Source organism: Lytechinus variegatus, chromosome 6, assembly GCF_018143015.1.
Source record: "Lytechinus variegatus isolate NC3 chromosome 6, Lvar_3.0, whole genome shotgun sequence".
Classification (NCBI taxonomy): domain Eukaryota; kingdom Metazoa; phylum Echinodermata; class Echinoidea; order Temnopleuroida; family Toxopneustidae; genus Lytechinus; species Lytechinus variegatus.
Window position 1 is genome coordinate 4,206,128 of NC_054745.1, and position 20,380 is coordinate 4,226,507.

General features: G+C 36.7%; 1 protein-coding gene across 3 annotated transcripts; it reads right to left on the reverse strand.

Annotated features, from left to right (window-relative positions):
* Positions 1-965: 965 nt before the first annotated feature.
* On the reverse strand, positions 966-15,143 carry LOC121416876 (monocarboxylate transporter 5-like). 3 transcript variants are annotated; one of them, XM_041610400.1, is made up of 5 exons: positions 14,992-15,143; positions 7,848-8,086; positions 3,472-3,615; positions 2,042-3,055; positions 966-1,298 (listed from the first exon to the last, which is right to left on the reverse strand). In XM_041610400.1, the coding sequence occupies exons 2-5, from the start codon at positions 8,053-8,055 to the stop codon at positions 1,177-1,179; spliced, it is 1,488 nt and encodes a 495-aa protein (XP_041466334.1). In that variant the 5' UTR covers positions 8,056-8,086; positions 14,992-15,143; the 3' UTR covers positions 966-1,176. The 3 variants fall into 3 exon arrangements, with proteins under 3 accessions (XP_041466334.1, XP_041466335.1, XP_041466336.1); XM_041610401.1 differs by lacking the exon at positions 14,992-15,143 and adding an exon at positions 10,451-10,936; XM_041610402.1 differs by lacking the exon at positions 3,472-3,615.
* Positions 15,144-20,380: the final 5,237 nt, after the last annotated feature.

A 20,380-nucleotide genomic window follows, 5' to 3' on the forward strand; every position in this document is an offset into this window, starting at 1 on the left:
TTTAGTCACACGAAGTCAATATAATTATAGGCGAATGATGAATCAACATTTTATTTGACACAATACAGTGCGTATAAAAAAGGTTTATGCTTTAAAAAAGCCATGGGAATTCAGAAATATACAACATGTGGGTAATTTTTTCACATATAATCTTGGGTTTGGGTGTCATCTATCCAATTAAAATAATAGTTTTGTCAGAATGTTACATTTGAGTGAACCTTGTCCATTTTTGTAAAGCGCGCAGAAATGCTTGTTTTCACGCTGTGTCAAGGGGAAAAGGTGAAATCAAACTTACCCTGCGAAACATTCTCATACATTTCCCTTGCACTTCAGTCAAATGAAATAAAACGGATACATTCAAGCATTTTGTAACAGTTTTGCCACCCAAATTCAAATTTCAACATTTAGTGATCACACGATTTACCCTTGTTGTGCCAGCTGGATCTGAGGACCTAACTGAATCTGAACAAAAGTTTATATCAGACATCTCCAGCATTATTTCACTGAGTTTTTATCATTTAAATTGGGTTTACATTTCATTTTTCATTTAATACTTGTTTCTCCACACCTTTTCCAAGCTTGACAATGATAAACAAAATGAAAATCAAGCCTATAAGCCATTTCATGTAAATCACAGCTCAGTGTAAAGCACATATCGTCACGATGGCCTCGGTGTGTGGGGGAGTGGGGTGGGGCGCAATGCACTCTACAAAGTGTTTTGGCACGGAAACAAGTTTAAAAAGGTAAAAGATTTCTTCAAATCAATTTTGCTAGCTAAATTTCACATGTTCTTAACGATTAAGGCCTACTTTTATTTGCATAACTTTAAAAGTTCTGCGCAAATCACTTTTCACCAAATTGTCAAAAGTAAGTGGTGCTCACTCAAGCGGAAATATTTTTCGACAATTATATCGTCATTTGCTTTAATGGATCTGTACCAATGTTAAAATGTGGAAAAATCTTCAGGATATTACAAATGTATAATTTTACAGAATACCTTCAAAGTGTAAACTTTTTTTGATACGCACTGTATAAAGACAAAGTGGGCTCCGCTGCATAATAGTTACTATGATGAACGCTTCCATGTTGGAATCTTTGATTTTGATTGGCTGTTACCTGTTACCATGGTAATATCACCATTTTCACTAGGGAACAAAGTCTATACGGTTACATTCATTAGAGGTCGACTGGTTTCTTAATTAATAAGGCCGGGAACATTAGCAAAAACACAGCAATTTCCACACCAGCTAGAAGTTTGAAACTAGCGTCATACGAAGCAAAATGTTGAGCAACAACACCTACGAAAAAAAGAAATAGAAAATAAATCATTCTCTAATTATGTTCGCATAGACGAAGAGGGTATACCTTGACTGGGAAGAACAAAGTGACCAGGTGACACACAGTGTGCTCGAGGTGTGTTCACTTAGTGGACTTATATTCTTATAATGTGCGAAATTAACAATTCCACACTGTGTAAACATCTCCTCAATGTGTTCACATAGTAGACTATGTGAAGTTATGATTCACACTGTTGATATGCTTTGATTTAACAGTGTGAAGACAGTTCCACACTTTGAACACAACTACAGTGCTGGTATCGACAGTGTGTTCACATAGTAGACTATTAAATTCAAATGTAACAGTGTGAAGACAACTTCACAATGTGAACACCTCCGCAGTACGAGTGTTCACGGTGCATGCGATCAAAATTTATTTTATTTTAGACTATGTGACTAAAAATGATATTAAGATGTGATCCTCACTTTAATAATGATCAAATTCAAAAGTGTGATGATATCTCATTGAGAAACAATAGATTTGGAACATGGTTTAAGTTCAATTGGAGTTACATGTAGCCAATGCCGTAGGTATATGAATGACACAGGGCCTCTGCAAGAATTTTGAAAGTCGATTTTGGAGGGTTCATTGAATTTGACAAATGATACCTGGGTGATTTTAACTTTTCTTAGTCTTATACTTCAATCTTGAAACAGCCTCCATACCGACATAAAAAACAATATGTTTCTATTAATTTTCTTACCTGATAAGTAGCCACCAAGAAAGGTACCCAGGCCAAAGAATTGCTCATCAACCGAATACACCACGTCAAAATTTTCCGGAGATGCCCGCTTTTTCATCGCAAGTGGCCCGAGGACAGACATTCCAGCAATGGTAAGAGCTGAAAGAAATGCCGTCACTAGCATCACGTAATAGAACCGGAGGAACACATCGCAAAGAATAGTCAAGGTGTTCAGCAAGGCAGCACCAAGGAACAGAATGATGGGCTTTGTTAGTCGGCCGGAGAGGGTGCCTGCTATGATTCTCCCTAGAGAGTTCCCGAACGCGGCAAACAGTGTCATCAAAATTGTAGCATGGATAGAGTAGCCTCTCTGGACCGCAAGAGGTACAAGGAACCCGTGCCAGCCACAGGAAAGGAGGCCGAAAAGCAGTGAATCCACAAGCATGACAACCATCACGGGGTCCCGGTAAAAATCGCTCTGGCGAATACGGTGGTTCATCCTCTCAATGAATGACCTTGATTCGGAGTTTTGTTCATGAGACTGACATGGGATCGGGTCCATCGATGAACCCGATGGACAGTCGCTGCCATTTTCATCATCGACATCATCTTCATCAACACAATCGTAATAATCAGACGTTTTCCTCTTGGGTCTATGGTTGCTACAGATGGTTCCTTCTTGACACAACGGTGCTCCTTCATCCCAATCTTCTGATGCTGAACTGTCGCTGCAACGGCTGGAGAGTCTATCTTCGGAGGGTCCGCTGGGCTGATTGTTTGTTCGATGGTTATTTGCCGGGTCAGTCTCTATGGTCATGGCGCAGGGGACCAGGTTGGCCATGAGAACCCCAAGAAGGAGAAGACCGCCTCTCCAACCGTAACTATCACCAAAGACCTCGGCCAGAAACGGAAGTAGAACCATACCAAGTCCAAAACCGCTCATTCCCATGCCGTATAATATATCGAAGTTCTGCTCGCTAGCAACATGGCTTAAGGCAACTGTAGAGCATATCCCAACCATGCAATGGCCAACACCTATTGATAAAAACGATAGAAATGAAACATATTGAATAATACGCGTTTGCAAGCGAAAATTAAAACCTTTTATACTCAGAATCTCAAGTGTTATTGTATTTTGTTGGAGAGTCCGTTGTCGTTTGGAAATAATTGATAACGGCATCATAGCAACTCATGACAGTTTTGACAATTCTTATATAATTAGGGGGAGTGGTTTTGTATTATGATCTTCCTTGGGATGTATTCTCCAGTCACATTACTTTAAAAAAAGCAAACAAAACTTATGTTTATAGCACCAATTACTGATTTCAGCTGCATTTTTTTCCAGGTCTTCATCTTTAAAAAATATCCCAGACGGGGAAGATAATGGGGGAGGGGGTGGTGACATTGCCAACTTCTCCAGGTTGATGGCGATACTGTGTACAGTTGCTTACCAGAAATCGATAGATAGACGGCGATGAGAGTATTATTTGTGGCTAAAGCAGTGAGGATGACACCGAGAGATATCAGACACGATCCCAAGATCAAGATCCATCGACGAATCGATCTCACCCGATAGAGGGCGACAATCAAAGGAGCTAGAATTACATTTAAGAAAAAATTAGTGTATACAGACTGTAAGAGTTGAAACTTTGGTAGAACCGCACTCCAGACTTGCTTGATTTAGTGCAACGTGATTTCTTTCAATTCAGTTCTTCATTTCATTTCAATTTAAACGGAATATAAAATGATCAATGCAATATAAATCCTACACAAATTAATGGATCGGCATTTTGGAAGAAGTATATAAATTAGGGCCGGAAGCCGGCACTAAAAGCAGTGTTACCACCACCACCACAACTTTGCTGGATCGGTTCTTGAACAGTAGGGAGAGGGGGTCGAATTTCGACTACAGTCGTCACTGCGCGCAAAATGGGGTCTCGAAAAGCACCCTAAACACGTATTTTCCATACTCTGAATGTGTACCCCTTAACAAATATTGGCGTGTGAAACCCAACCCTTAACAAGTACTGGCAAGTATTCCCTGAAATGAACCCTAAACAAGTACAGCGATATTTTATTGTTATTTTCATGGGTCCGTCGGTCGTCGGTTTTTCCTCTACACGTCATTTGGTTTATACGGCCCCACCTTGCACAGCTCGCGCAAAGCGGCTTCTAATCACGTAATGTTTGGGGCAAAAAGGACATCCTTTATAAAAAAAAAATAATTTTGGTTTATCATCCCCGCAAATTTGACCCTAAACACGTATCTTTCCTAGCAAAATAGATACCCATTTTCATTATTTTAGTGTTTTTGACACCCTTATCACGTTACGTACGTTTTGTTTGTTGTTTGTTTTATTTCCGTATATAAAATAACAAATACAAAGTACATATACATATAACATGAGATGATGAGGTCAATGTTAAAATACAAGAATAAAAGGTAAGGCAATAAAGTTAATTATACGGCTGGTAATCCATTTTCAGCTGCAATAATGCATTGCGGTTGGTCTTCCATGGAGCCAGTTTACTTGCAATATCATAATTACCATAATGAAAAGGAAGTTGACCTTCAGACATAAAAGTGAACTCATTAAAAAAAAAGAAAAAAAAACATATAACCTACACTTACCCCCCCCCCCCACTCCCCCGGTACAAATCAGTGATTTGGTTTCATTTAGCACAAATATATTTCAAAAATGTATTTTTAAAAGAATTAAAAGTGGTGACATTACGCACGTACAAAGGGATTCTGTTGAATTCAGAGGCAGCTCGGTAAGAGAAAGATCTTTTACAACTATTGGTTCTAGGTCTGGGTAAACATATGTTATTTTCATTTCTAAGAGGGTAAAGAGTAGCTTTCGTACGAAACATACTTTTCATATATTCAGTGGACATGTTGTTACTAATCTTATACATGAATAATATCAAGTGAGTATACTGTCTCTTTTGAATAGTGTCCCAACCCAGAATAGAATGAATTTGAGAGGTTGAAGTGTGTGAATAGGGGTCAATTTTCAGAATTATTCTTCCAGCTCTATTTTGAATTTTTTGAAGTTGGTCAAGAAGAGATTCGTTAGCAGATTGATAGATAATGTCACCATAATCAAAAGGAGGTAAAATTATTGAGTTATATATTAACTTTAATTCTGACAAATTTACAAAATGCTTAAGCCGCGCAATATAACTAATCATTCTCCCCAGTTTTTTACATTAATAATTTACGTGATCGTCCCACTTCATGTTATCATCCACAAAGACACCTAGATACTTAAAAATTTTCACTTGAGTCAGTAAATGACAGTCAATTTTTAGTTGTAAATGTTGTGACCTTTTAAGCATTTTAGGCGTTCCAATCAACATGCTTACGGTTTTACCATAGTTTATTTTCAAATTATTCATCTTCATCCATGCAGATAAACTTTCAAGTTCCTTATTAAGGACGCGTTCAATAACTCTAACATCTTTATGTGAGAAATATATGACTGTGTCGTCAGCATAAAGGTGTACAGTGGACTCTTTAAATACAGAAATTACATCATCGATAAATAAAATGAACAGTAAGGGTCCAAGGAGAGATCCCTGGGATACTCCCTTAAACATTACCCTTCTGATAAAATTCCATTAATGGATGTACGAATTCTTCTATTAGTCAAATAACTTTTGAACCAATGCAATTCATTTCCAGATATACCAATATTTTTAAGTTTGGATAAGAGAATTGCATGATCGACCAGGTCAAAAGCCTTTTGAAGGTCTATAAAAATAGCCCCTGTATACTGCCCATTGTCCATACAATGAAACCAGTCATCCGTTACCTTAGCGAGAGCAGTAATGGTTGAGTGTTTCGGACGGAATACAGATTGAAAGGCAGAAAGTTTAAGAATGACTTTGAATATAACGAAGCAATTGCTTCTGAACAATATTTTCCATTAATTTAGACACGCAGGGCAGAATCGATATCGGTCTATAGTTGTTAAATTCAAACTTATCACCTTTCTTGTGAATAGGAACAATTTTGGCTACTTTCCATTTCTCAGGTACAACACCATCACATAAAGCTTTATTTATCAAGAAAGTAACAGGTTCAACCAAAACTGATATTTGATTCTTTGATTATATATACTGAAATACCATCTAGACCAACAGACTTTGTATTCTTCAAATTATGAACATCTTTCTAGACATCGCTTTCAGAGACAGGCGGTAATCGAAAGTTTTCATGAAGTTTTCATGGAGAGTGGACGCTACATGATCGTGGTGTACAGTTGACTCACCAGCAATTTCTAACGCGTACGTAACGTGCCCTATCTTGAAAAAGACATCCTTTTTACGTGTTTTGGGGGTCACGCATGGTATCCACTCGTCAATGTAAGTGCCCCCCCCCCCCCGGAGGCCGAGCGTAGCTGCGTTGCCTTAACGGTGGCCAACTTCTCTTAAAAGGTGGTGAACGGCAACGAGCGTTGATTATTTTTTTTCACCGCTCAGAGGACCGCTCCAACAAAGCTGTTTGCAACTAAAAGGTCAAGTCCAACGCAACAAAAAGTTGGCTTTAATGCAAAAAGATGTATCAAACTATCAAATCAAAATCGAAGGAAGCATTAGATGATTGAATAGGTGGTATTTGTAAGTGTTCAACATGGGCAAAAAGCTGGAGTTTCACCCCATCTAGACCGGGGGCCTCGGAGCCCCCCCCCCCCCCCCCTCAACGAATCGCGCGATATTTTCGCAGCGCGAATTTTTTTGACCGCGCCGCTCGCTGACATTTTACTTTCAAGTCTTGCGCAACTTTTGAGACCAATTTTGCGTCACCCAGGTACGTGGTTGGCATGTCAGACCAAAAATTGCTCAAAAACGTTATTTCGTTTACAAAGTCAATGCAAATTGTGTTTTCAACCAAAATTCATAAATGCATGATTATTTTTAGTTTTGCTGGTCTAAATGTATTTATTTTATTCTTTTTATGATCACAGAAGAGTCCCAAACGAATTTCATTGAAAAAAACAATGAAAAACAAAAGGTAAAAAACAAAGAAATACATAAGAAATTGCAAAAAACAATACATAAGGATTTGATATCGCAATTTTCTTCCTGTACATTTGCTAAGAACACCACAAAGAGTTTCTATACCAAAAATTAGTACATTTGGAGCATTATTTAGGGAGTTAGAGGAAAAAGTTGGATATTGCATACTTATTGCGCATGAATTAGCATAATCACTTAATAGCAATTCGGATTAAATAAATCACTATACAATCTTGTAGATTATGTCCCAGGCAACCCGCGTGCAAATTTTCAGCGCGATCGCGCAGTCGACGGCCGAGATCTTAAGGGGGCCTGGGAGCCCCCCCCCCCCCCCCCCCCGGCCATATGAACCTCCAAAATACCCCGGCCTAGAAAGGGTTAACAGAGTGACTAAAAACGGTAGAGTTAGCCCACGTGGAAAAAAAAATCTGCGCTTGCGACCATGGTAAAATGCACTCTTAATCTATCCTTTTCCTTGCTGGAAAGAACACAGTGAGCCAGCTAGTATATGTCAAAGTGTGTTCACATTGTGAACACACCCTCATACTGTTAGATTTGTCTATTTCGACAGTGTAAATCACATATTCGTCCATTGTTGTTTGTGAACACGCTGTAAACAGTCACGCTGTGCAGGTGTCCGAGTGTGGAAGTATCTTCACACTGTTAAATTTGAATATTTTTAACAGTGTAAGTGATAATTTCACATACTCTACCGTGTGAACACATTGTGATTACACTGTGTGACGATGTAATTCTTTTCAGCAGGGTTCCTACGGGGAATTAAGGTTTAATAAAACTTTACCAGGAAAGAATCCGAAAGCACTGAAGAGTCCGAGGGCGACACCGATCTCTGTCGAGGACGTTCCTAAGCTCCATGAGATGTCTTTGAGGTAAATCCCGATGGCCTTGATGGTTCCAACTTGAAAACATGCCGTCAGAAACAGCAGAAGCACCACGGGGAAACTCTGGGGAATGCTGACCCCATGACTTCGACTTGATGTCCGCTCCATAAACCGAGTCCTATATGGAAGGCTTCGAAACCTGAGGAACATTGCATGAAAAATTTGACAGCATCACTTGATCATGTAGATTGTTATATGTTAGCTGCCATAGACGCAGTCAGAGGTGTGAATTTGGAAAAGCCTTGGTGTAGTGGTTCTGACTCTTACCTTGTAAGCAGAGGGTCGTGTGTTCGAATACCACCGCGGTCTGGCGTCATTTTAAGTGGAAAGGAGCAATTCCATAAAATGTATACGTCCGACTCCCTCCTCCCCATACGTGGGACCTTCATGAAATGTTCTGTCTCTGATTTTTTGTTCTTTAACAGTCTGTAGTGTTCTCAAAAGACCATGATTCGTCAGTTAATTAAATGAAGTAAAACTTGAGAATGATGGGGGTCGGATTATGGGGCGCCGTTTGTACCAAAATTATATAGAACAATTATTTGTTCTTATTATTTGTATACATAGATAATCATTATTTAACAAATAAAATCAATTATATGTATATATAATTATCATTTCATTTATTAATAATTACTATTTTATAATTTTACAATTTTTATTATTTATACATAACTATAAGCCACGCTCCATTATTTATAATTAATAGCAATTCAACCCTCCATTATTTATAAATAATTATTATTTGTTTTCTATTATTTATAAATAATTATTTATTAAGCAATGCCAGTGCACATTTCTTTTATTTATAAATAATTCGTTGAGTTTCCAATTATCTATAAATAATGATTATTTGTTAAATAATGAAATATCTACCTCATTATTTATAAATAATAATTATTTGTTTTCCATTATTTATAAATAATGATTATTGGTTTTCCATTATTTATAAATGATTGTTGGTTTTCCATTATTTATAAATGATTATTTGTTTTCCATTATTTATAAATGATTATTTGTTTTCCATTATTTATAAATAATGATTATTTGTTTTTCATTATTCATAAATATTGACACTACATACTTCATTATTTATAAATAATTGCAATTTGTTTTTCCATTATTTATCAATAAGTTTGTCAAGTTTTCTATTATTTATAAATAATAATTAGTTATTAAACAATGCCAGTGCACATTTCTTTATTTATAAATAATTTGTGGAATTTCCCCATTATTTATAAATAATAATTATTTGTTAAATAATGGAAACATTTACTTCATTATTTATAAATAATTTATGGAGTTTCCCCATTATTTATAAATAATGATTATTTGTTAAATAATGGAAACATTTACTTCATTATTTATAAATAATTTGTGGAGTTTCCCCATTATTTATAAATAATGTTTATTTGTTAAATAATGGAAACGTCTACTTCATTATTTATAAATAATGAATATTTGTTAAATAATGGAATTGTCTACTTCATTATTTATAAATATTTTTTCGAGAGCGCCATCATTCTCATTATTTATAAATAATCATTAAGTTCGAGTGTTTGGAAAACTCGACTATAACATGCAAATATGGGACCGCCCATGATATGAATATTCATGGTGCGATTTCCTTTTTCGTGATTTTTCTTCACACATTTTTGTCCATTTCCTCTTCATAATGACATTTCTTGAAACAATTTTCTAGGGATATGGTCTGATTGTGCTTTCTTCATTTTCTATAATACTTCGTAGAAACATCAAAAAGTGTAATTTTATACGATTTTTCATACAGTTCACAATCCCCATAGGCGCGCGTGTATTTCACCTTTTCCACCGGTGAATCGACGGAGTGCTCTTCATCGAATTACTACGTTGGTTGGTCCCCGGAACTGGCGGGCGGAATTTAGCCCGAATCCTCGCTGGAAGTGGATCAAGTGCATATGAGCTAAGAGAGTGAAATATCATACTTGCATCAGGCCCTTCTACTTTTTTATAAATATTTTAGTTGCTTTTTTTTGTTAAGTTAATTTTTCCTGGGGCCAGTTGCATAAAACTTTTTACCTGAGAAAACTCTGGTAAAAACTAAAAAGGTTAGTCTGATTTCTGCCATTGGCTTTAACACAGGGCAATAAACTCCGGTAAAAACAACCTGAGTTTTCTCAGGTAAAAAGTTTTATGCAACGGGCCCCAGGTGTAGAGATAAGTTTCAGTTCTAATAGTGCACTTCAAATACATTTTGGAATGTCTGTTTGAGGCGTTTGGGGGTGATTTCACACCGGCCCCAAAATGCTCGCAACGACAATACGGGGGCATGATGACCCCTAAATTTTTGAAAACTTATTTTTCCATTGAAAATTATCGCAAAATTCACCAAAACTGTGCACGAAATCCTTCATATTTCACTTTTAAAACTCCAAAAAAGTGCCCAAATGACAAGCTTGGTCGTATTGTATCGTGGCCTATAAATTTATACTGTAAACTACGATAACCTATGCCCTAATCTAACCTTAGGATCTCAACGTTCGATGGAATAGAACTTGAGACGATGCAGTCAGGTGCCGTTGTCAGAGCGCGCTGAATCCTAGCTGTAGTGTAGCAAGACCTTCTACTATGGAGTACAGTTTTTCCATATCGTTCTTTTCTGCCTGTTGCATCTCCTGTAGGGACTGTTGCAACTCCCTAACACATGTAGTAACAGTGTTGACCCTATTGATAGGTGGGCAATTCTTGTACTTGGTGTGCGTAGGGGACGAACTACTACTGGACCATGGGCCAGAAGCCGTCATGATGGGACGACTAAGCGGCGTTCTGGAATATTGAGTCCTACCACTACCCCTTCCTGAAAATAATGTATTCTTAAACGGTATTGCATCCAATATAGTATGTTGTGATAGCTGGTAATTCCAGCATTCTTATCAAGCTAAGGAAATATTCCGCGGCTTGGCCTCAAGACACAATGAGAGTGCTTCTGTACTCTCCTGTGCAGTTAGGCCAGCCATATTTCTCAAACCTACTAATAAAAACTTTCCAGTTGGAATTCCCTCTATAAACAAGTGGCTTGTACCCTGCAAATTCACAATCAAAACGGTGAACTAATCAGCTGCTCGAGAAAGACCAGAGCAATGCAAAAATCTATGCCTATCCAAGTCACCCCATCGCCCCCTCCAATTCAATATTTTTTTGTGCACACGGCAAGAAGATCCTCAGAGCCACAAAAATTGGTTTTTATGAATTTCATCTTCCTGGGAGTTGCCATACAATTGACGGCATTGATCAGAAATCTAAGAAAACTGCTCAACCCTTCAGTTTGAATCAAAAATTAAATGTCTACCCTATTCAGACTTACAAATGTATATGGGCAATTGTTGACAAAATAATATCAGGCCAACAATCAGAACAAGGATTCCTAAAATTTGTTGCATATAGTTCTAGATATGTACAAGTCAATCCTCAAACAAAATATGCAATTATGATCTAAAACTTTGTACAGTTGCTGAACAAATGATTCTAACAGAAATATGGGAAATTAATCTAAAAATCTACATAAAAAATGTAAATTATTGCTCTGATACTTTCAACAAACTAGTTACCTAAGATTTTGAGCTTAAATTCTTATTTCAATTGCTGAATTTGATTTCATTCAACTTTATAATGGGTGGAAGGTAAGTATCATTACCTCCGACCCCGGGGGCGCCACTTCCATTCACGAGTGGATACCATGCGCGACCATGGGGTCTCGAAAAGCACCCTAAACACGTAATTTCTATATTCTGAAAATGAACCCCTTAACAAGTATTGGCGTGTGAAACCCTACCCTTAACAAGTATTGGAAACAAAAGGAAACTCTTGGCAAATATTCCTTGAAATTAACCCCTAAGCAAGTACACTAATTTATGTTTTATTGTTACGGGTCCTTCGGTCGTCGGCTTTACGTTATTTGGTGAAGTACGACCCCACCTTCTACACCTCCACAAATCGGACTCTAAACACGAAGTGTTGGGGCAAAAAGGACATCCTTTATAAAACATTTTAATTTTGTTTTATCATCTCCGCAAATTCGACCCTAAACACGTAATTTTCCTAGCGAAATAGATACCCTTTTTTCATTATTTTTGTGTTTTTGACACCCTTATCACGTTACGTACGTAACGTGCCCTATCGTGAAAAAGACATCCTTTTACGTGTTTTTTTGGTCGCGCATGGTATCCACTCGTCAATGTAAGTGGCCCCGACCCTAAATAGAATCAAAGTTTGATTAAGCTTAGACTATATTTTATTATCTTAAACTATGATAACTTTATTATACTCTAGTTAATCAATCAACTTGGATCTATTCGACTTTCCAAGCTCGAGTAGATTCAGGTCAAAGTAAAAATTTTCCTAGCAAGCAACTAACAATGTCCAATTCGTCAACTTGGATCTACTCACTTCCCAAGCTTCAGTAGAGTCAAGTCAAAGCCAAATTTGTAATTCTTAGTGTGCGCAGGTAACTAACAATTAACGCTCAATTCATCAACTTGGATCTACTCACTTCTCAAGCTCCAGTAGACATGGTAGATTCAAGTCGAAGAACTACTCATCCTTAACTTCAAGTAACTGACAATTAAATTGGCTAACCCTAATATCATCTTCATTCCTAACAGTTAGTTTACTTCTCAGTTTTAAGTATTATAATTATTCTGCAAAGAAAACCTGGTAAAGAGCCAAGAAAATCTGTAAACTGAACCTCAATATATAACAGAATGTGTCAGAATATGGTTAAGTAGAGCATTGGAGACCAAAAAGTCATTCATAAATGAGCCAAAAGAATCGGCTTCAAAAGTTAAAGTACAATTCTGAAAATGACTAACAAAATCGAAAAAGAACCTTCTAAAACAAAATAATGGTGAAGGGTTAAAAAATATAAGCTGAAATGCAGGGGCGGATCCAGCCTTCGCCAAAAGGGGGGGCCCGGAATTTTTTTCAGCCATATTTTCCCCGATCGGCCACTCGAATATGATTTTGCCGGGATTTTTGGTTTCTTTAAAGGGGTAGTCCTATCAGTCACTTCTTAGCTTTATTCTTATGAATAAACATAAATATATAATACCATAATCATTATTTATATAATGCGAGCGCGAAGTGCGAGCTATTTTTCAGGGGGAATCTTGTGTACTTTTTTCTAAAAGTTTTGAACATTCTGGGCAATCCTGAAAAAAAGATGTGTATGCAAGTGAATAATTATTACGAACGTGAAGCGCGAGCAGAAATGAACTGATGGAAAAAGGTACTGTTAAGGACTTGCTTGCAGTTAGCCAGGAAGACGTTACATATTTTAAAAAATAAAATAATGCGAGCGCGAAGCGCGAGCTGAAAATTTTTGACATTTCTACCTGAATAATGGAAATTTTAAGCACTTTTTGTAATCGTGGAAAGGATAAGACAAAAACTGAACATTATTGATTCGAGCGCGAAGCGCGAGCGGAAAAATTCGGGACACTCTATTCATGTTTTGTAAATCATGAAAAGGTTAAGCTATTGGAAATTTTCATACATTAATAATGCGAGCAGACAATTTTTTTATATTTTTATCTGAAACTGGATAATTATTTAAATGGAGAACAAGCTGCGTATCTGAATAAACGTGTGTTTGAGATATCGACCTAGAATTTGGGTATTCTAAATACCTTTTTTTTATCATGAAAATCAATAAAGCGAGCGCAAAGCGCGAGCTAAAAATATATGATACTCAGATCTGAAAAGGGGTCACTTTAAGCTCTGTATTGCAAGCACTTTGTGGAAAAATTGTGAGGTGAAAAAGGATCACAGTTAAAACAGAGATGATACTTTCATTTACTTTGAGTTTTGACATAGGACCGGGATATTCTATAAGGACATTATGTCATCATAAGAAAATGATGACTATCTTCCTATTTCTCTTCCTAAGCATGAGAGCGCAAATATATGGCATGAAAACTGGACATTTAAAGCACTTTATGAATAAGATGCATGAGTTTAAAATTTTTCAATGCGAGCGCAAATCGCGAGCAGAAATTTATGATTAATTGTCATCAAATGGTGATTTTAAGTAGTTTGTTTTAGAATTAATATTGAGATATACATAACTCACTTATCAAAATGCGAGCGTGCAGCGCTAGCTGATACGTTTTGACAATCTGACCTAAATAGGGATATTTTGAGAACTTCATGGAATACAGGAAAATAATAGGTACCTGACAAATCAGATTTTGCGAGCGCGCAGCGCAAGCAGAAATTGTTAATGTTCAGACCATAAAACAGAAATTTTTACACTTTTAAATAATTAATTTGTAAGTAAAACAAAATAATGAAAGTTCAATTTCCCAACTGAAATATGTTTTGTATTTTGACTTCAGAATTTGATATTTTAATGTCCATATTGAGCAAGATATCACCTAAAAGGCAATGCGAGCGCAAAGCGCGAGCGAAAATTTTATATCCCGACATGAAAGATTAAAAAAAAATAATTTCCAAGTCTTCCCCTTATCTTATTTTATTCACTCATCTTCCTCCTCTTATGCTTGCCTTCCTTCTTTTCTCCTCTCTTTTCCCTTTTTCTTTTTCCTTTCTTTTCCCCTATTTTTCTTTTTATTGCTCCGCCAATAGGGGGGACCCGGGCCCCTCGGGCCCCCCCCCCTGGATCCGCCTATGGAAATGAACCATGGATAGAGTTGTAAGGAGTGGAAAAATACTACTATACACAGACTATGAAAACAAGATGGCTGATTTGGGCTTGGCTGCATGTGTCCCTAATGGAAAGTCCTATCACTAATAAAGTACTGTACTGTCAAAATATTATAACACACAACCTTACGGAACCAAGATGGTGGATTTGGGTGTGGCTACCTACTAATGGGAAATTCCTTTCACTTAAACTACTGTACTTATCATAAAACTACTTTCCTATTTTCCCTACATTCCTACTTTCATTCCCCGGCCTAACAAATTATAATACCGACTACGCCATTTATTGTATCGTGGCTTATGAATTTATACTGTAAACTACGATAACCTATGCCCTAATCTAACCTTAAGATATGGATCTCAACGTTCGATGAAGGCCTGGAATAGAACTTGAGACGATGCAGTCAGGTGCCGTTTTCAGAGCGCTCTGAATCCTAGCTGTAGTGTAACTGCCCGGGTATGGTGCTTCCTTAGGCCAGTGGTGGATATAATCTACTCATAACAACTTATAACACAAATGTGTCTTAGCTTATATATACCCTGTGCCTTAATAGGTAATTAACAAGCCTCAATGATCAAGGCATGATGTTATAATAGATCCCTATAAATTGCCCAATTCAGCAGCTTAAGGCTAACATAATAGAACTTAGAACATCTTGTATCTAAGAGAGGGGAATGCCTATTGTTATAGTAGAGGCTGTGTTCACACAGCATATAATGTAGATTAAGAAGTGTTCTCATGAGTCGCTTCGCAGTATCACTTTCAACTTGAGAACGTTTACGCGTCTGCCCCCCCCCCCCCGGCCCCTTCCGAAAGAAATTCTGTGTACGGCCATGCTCAAGAGAGCCTGGCACACGCACAATTTTTTCCAGGTGGGGTCGACAGGACGTGCGTAAACTTTCTTTAAAAAAATCATGGTAATGATACGTCTATTCCGATGCATAATGTGCCGTGGCGAAACCAAAGTGCGCCAAAAGTCATTTTGGGCAATTTGAGATTTTTTATTTTTTTGTCATGGCCCAGCTGAAAGACAACACTGAATATAACTCTGTAAAATATTTTATTTCGGAATGTGCACTAAGGTTGTTAATTTCCTATTTCAAACAGCAAAATGTGACATTTCGCGAGTTTTCTCGGATATGATGACCAAGTTGAAAAACAATCACTCACTGAATTATTTTTTATGAAATGGCTACCGCACAATCTTAATTCCTTTGTCGTGTAAATGGATTAAAAGTGGATAAAATAGTTATTCTTGTGGTTTATAGGATGATTATTCCACGAAATAAGTGATAATTCGTGTGAGCTTTTTATATTGAAATATATATATTAAAATATTTATATCAAAAGCGATTATATTTCCGTCTAAATTCTATCACCATGCACCATTTTTTCTGATGGCGAAGCTTTAAGTTGATGCAGGATTTAGCTGCAACCTCCTGCAAAACGTTTCAGTGGAAAACATATTTCGTAAATGGGTTGGCATTTTTTGTAAAAGCTTTATATTCTTAATTGTGATCGGAGCTTTTAACACTCCAAGACACATTACCTTTGTTTTCTATACTGAAAGTACGTTTCATAAATGGATGTTCTTTTTTTAGCTGTACCTTCAGATTTGGAATGGAAAAAACTGGAAGGTGATCGCTAATGTCACCGAGGATGACACCAGCTATGTTTCGTCTAAATCACTGGTAAAAATATCTAACAATCAAGCTGGATGATTGGTTACCCGTGTAGGAGTATGAATAGTTGGATATAGTATGTTGCAGGACATGCAAAGATCAAGAAATTCTTGAACTTTTTGGCAGGTTGTGACTTCAAATAAATTCAAATTGAAATCGCCCATTTAATACAATAATTTGTTTTCTCTATTTACAAAAATTTCATCAAACGATTCGATAAAAGATTGCACTGGTTGATTTGGTGGACAATATATTACTCCAACAATAATATCCTTATTAGAATTATTAATTTCAATTAATAAAAATTCAAAATATGCATTATTCACATCTCAATCATCTCTACATTTAAAAGTCTATTTTTTTCTATTATAAAATTCAATTCCACCACCTCTTTTGGATTCCCTATCCTTAGCTAAAAATGAATAATTCTCAATATCATAAAAAGAATCTGCCGCTTTGAGCCATGTTTCTGCGATGCCCATGACTGAGAATTGTTAATCTATGGAATCAAGAAATGAGGTATAACTATCGAAATTCTGGGAATACTTCTACAATTGCAATGTAATACACTAAATGCACATGATATTTCATAATCTAAATTATTACTTTATTCATTAAATTCATCAAGGCTATATAAATAAAGACTGAGTAGGTCAAAAATTGAACATGTTTTCATTTTCATTGATCTCAGGTGACAGATATTTAGTAACAGTTTGTAAATCAACATTTTTTAAAGTTTTTTTTATTATTGTTTCATAGACATACTTACACCACACACACAAGCACATCTTATCTATACAAAAGAATAAGATGGGTTTAAAAAAATGTTGTGTCTTTTAAGAAATGCCACTAGGAGTCTAAAATTTAAAAAAACAAACATCAAGTCCACATCACGTTAATTATTTATGTCTCGTGGCTCAGTTATGCTCGTAATTACCTCAAGTTACAACTTCCGTAGATCTTCCTTAAACATGTTTCATGCTATAAAGTGCTTTCTTGTAGATGACGTTATTCTACTCAGTAGTCCGGTCATTTTAACTTTTCACTTGGCAAAAATTGCAACGGAATTTATTCCAATGCAGAACATTTCTTTGAGGTCCAAAGAAGACCATACAAAACGTCCCCAAAATATCCGAGTGTGGGAAAATGTTCTAATTTGCATAAACGTAAGGGATAGTTTTGGTCATATTTGCTCTTTTAGTTTACCATACGTACGTACACGGAGCAGAAGACGCTAGTGTATGCTATATATGTACTCAGACCCGATTGCAAATCAAATCAATTCCGGACTAGATATTATATAAATATTGACTTTCTCAAACTAAAGCTATATTATAAATATCAATAATCAGAGATTTATACTACAAGAACATAAATTCGATTATGGTTGGACTGCATTATTTGTTTAAAATGAAAATGTCCAGGCGCGGAAACTATTGTGCTATAGTTACGTAACATTGTACACCAAAATATGACATTTTCTGCCTGCTCGATCGCAGAGTTCAAGGGAAAAATTCAATGTATCCATTGGACCTGTCACATACTATTATACTATTATAATACTTCCAAAGTCACTCACCATTTCCGTATTTATTACATGTATACATAGCTGATAGAAAAAAAACCTTAAGTCTCTTATCTCCAAATGGTTTTAAAAAATAAAAGTGACTGTGCTCTATAGCGGAAACGCCTTTTTCCTCATTGGTGGCTCAAAATCGACTCATCTTCGAATAATTAGGAAAAATCAACAAAAACGTGGGGTGACTACAGCAGCCTCTGATTTTGTAGCGTCGATGTGCCAGCAGGTTATTACATGTAGCTGATAGACGAAACATATTGTTTTATCTTTAAGTGGTTTCAAAAAGTAAAAGTGTCTTTACTATATAGCAGAGATGCCTTTTCGCCTGAATGAGGGGGGGTCAAAAACTGCGATTTTTTTTTCATAAAGTGGAAAAATAGGCAAAAATGTGGGGAGACTTCGGCAACCCCTGAGGGGTAGGGTATAGGCTTTGCTGTGGAGGCACTTCTTTATATTTAGCTGATAGAGGAAAATCTATATTTTTATCTCCAAGTGGTTACAAAACAATGAAAGTGGTTTGCTATATAGAGCAGAAACACCGCTTTGCCTCAACGTGGGCTCCAAATTGGCAGATTTCCCATAAATTGGCAAAATATGGAAAGGGTGGGTGACTTCGGCAAACCCCTGAGGTGTATTATTTGCTGTGTCAGCACTTCTTTATTATGTAACTGACACGGGAAATTCTATTTGTTTTATTGCCAAGAGGTTACAAAACAATAAAAGTGGTCTACTGCAATGGGGGACACGCCCTTTGAGTCCAGGCCCCATAGAGAAGGGGTCGAAAATTGTTTTGTTTAGATATACAATGTTTTATCAGGTTTCTTGTCAATTCGAGGGTGCTGGTTCCGAATCTGAATAATGCCACTCGTGTAACCTTGAGGATTTTCCGCAAATTGGCAAAATGCATCATGGACGCCAAAATATATAATTTACCCATGAAAATCATAAAATTGCCCACACATGGACTTTAAAATGCATGTAGTTGTGTTGCAGGAGTAAATTACTCTCTGGAATAATGATAATTGGGGGAAAAAATATTGATATTCAAAATGGCCGCCATATGTCCCTGTATACTTTGAGAATATGAATAGGGAAAAATATTGTTTGAATGAATACTATTATTGCATGGTATTGTGATCTACGAGTGGACTACTGTCTGAAAACATGAATATTAACAAAATGAAGCCTCCTATGGGATGTCGGCTTCGATATGCCAGCACTTTTTATTTGAAGCAGAGAGAGGAAAGGCTGCTCTTTCGTTTGCACTACTCTTTTCGTGTCAAAACAATACAGAAGTGGCTTAATATATAGATTTTGCTATAAATCGAAAAAAAATAGAAAAGGGATGGGTGACTTTGGAAAACCCATGAGGGGGTAGGCTTTGCGGTGCCAGCACTTATTTATAATTAGCCGATAGAGGAAAATCTTTTTTTTCTTTCATTCCCAAGTGCTTAAAAAACAAGAAAAGTGGTTTGCTGCAAATGGGAAACGACTTTTGCCCCAAAGGGCCAAAAAATGGCGATTTTTCCCAGAAATTGGCTAAATACAAAAAGGGTTGGTGACCTCGGCAGCCGCCCGATGGGGTGGGATCACTTTTTATAGGTAAATGATAGCGAAAAGCCTACTATTTTGCCTCCAAGTGATTTCAAGACAATGAAATTTGTTGTTTTTTGGTAGCAAAAACACCATTTTGTCACATTGGGGGTTTTTAAAAATACGATATTTTAATAGTTAAGCTAAGGATAAAGGAAATACCTTTAACCGGTTCTTGCAGGACTATGCTTTAAGGTGCCCGAACGTAAGCATGCAGAGCAATAACAATAATAGCTATTTCTTATATAGCGATATATCGCCCAAAGCGCTTTACAGGTATATTACTACCCAGGCCATCGGATCCTTGTATGCCCGCCGTACAATGCATGCGCCTTCTCCAGTCCCTGGGGAGCATTCCGGAGCAATGCTGCTTCCTGTATTTTTGCCAAGAGATTTCAGTAACATAAAAGTTGCGTTAATATGTAGAAAACGCCCTTTGCCCACATACATATCTTAGTAATATACCACCTTTTTATCGTGTTAGTCACACCAGCAATAGTATTTGACTGCCCCTGTCAAGAAAATGCTTGGACACAAACAGAGTACAGAGTCGAGGAAGTTTAAGTTTAGACTCCGTTTATTATCAGAGTACTCATGATGCAATTAATGAAATCATAGTTACTTAAAATTAGATGTCAATCAGAATATAATCAAATATTACAAATATATAACCAGGAAATTATGTTCAGTAACCAGTCTTGCATAAATCAAATCGTTTAAATGAAATTGAGTGTGACTTCTATGAAAGCTGGCTAGAGTTCAAGGTCCAGAGATTTTGAAGTAATTTTTTTCTTTGCTTAGGCAAAGCAAGTAGTGCGGACATGCAATGGCCAGATGGTACTGTTCTTACTTTCCTTCTGAATATTAGCGAGTCGCAAA

Bases quoted from the DNA above. Each gene is read 5' to 3' on its own strand.
- LOC121416876 (XM_041610400.1), bottom strand. From the start codon at position 8,055: ATGGAGCGGACATCAAGTCGAAGTCATGGGGTCAGCATTCCCCAGAGT. The intron at 3,056-3,471 runs GTAAGCAACTGT...TTTTATCAATAG, and splicing joins CGTCTATCTATCGATTTCTG to GTGTTGGCCATTGCATGGTT. The intron at 1,299-2,041 runs GTAAGAAAATTA...TTTTTTTCGTAG, and splicing joins TCTTGGTGGCTACTTATCAG to GTGTTGTTGCTCAACATTTT.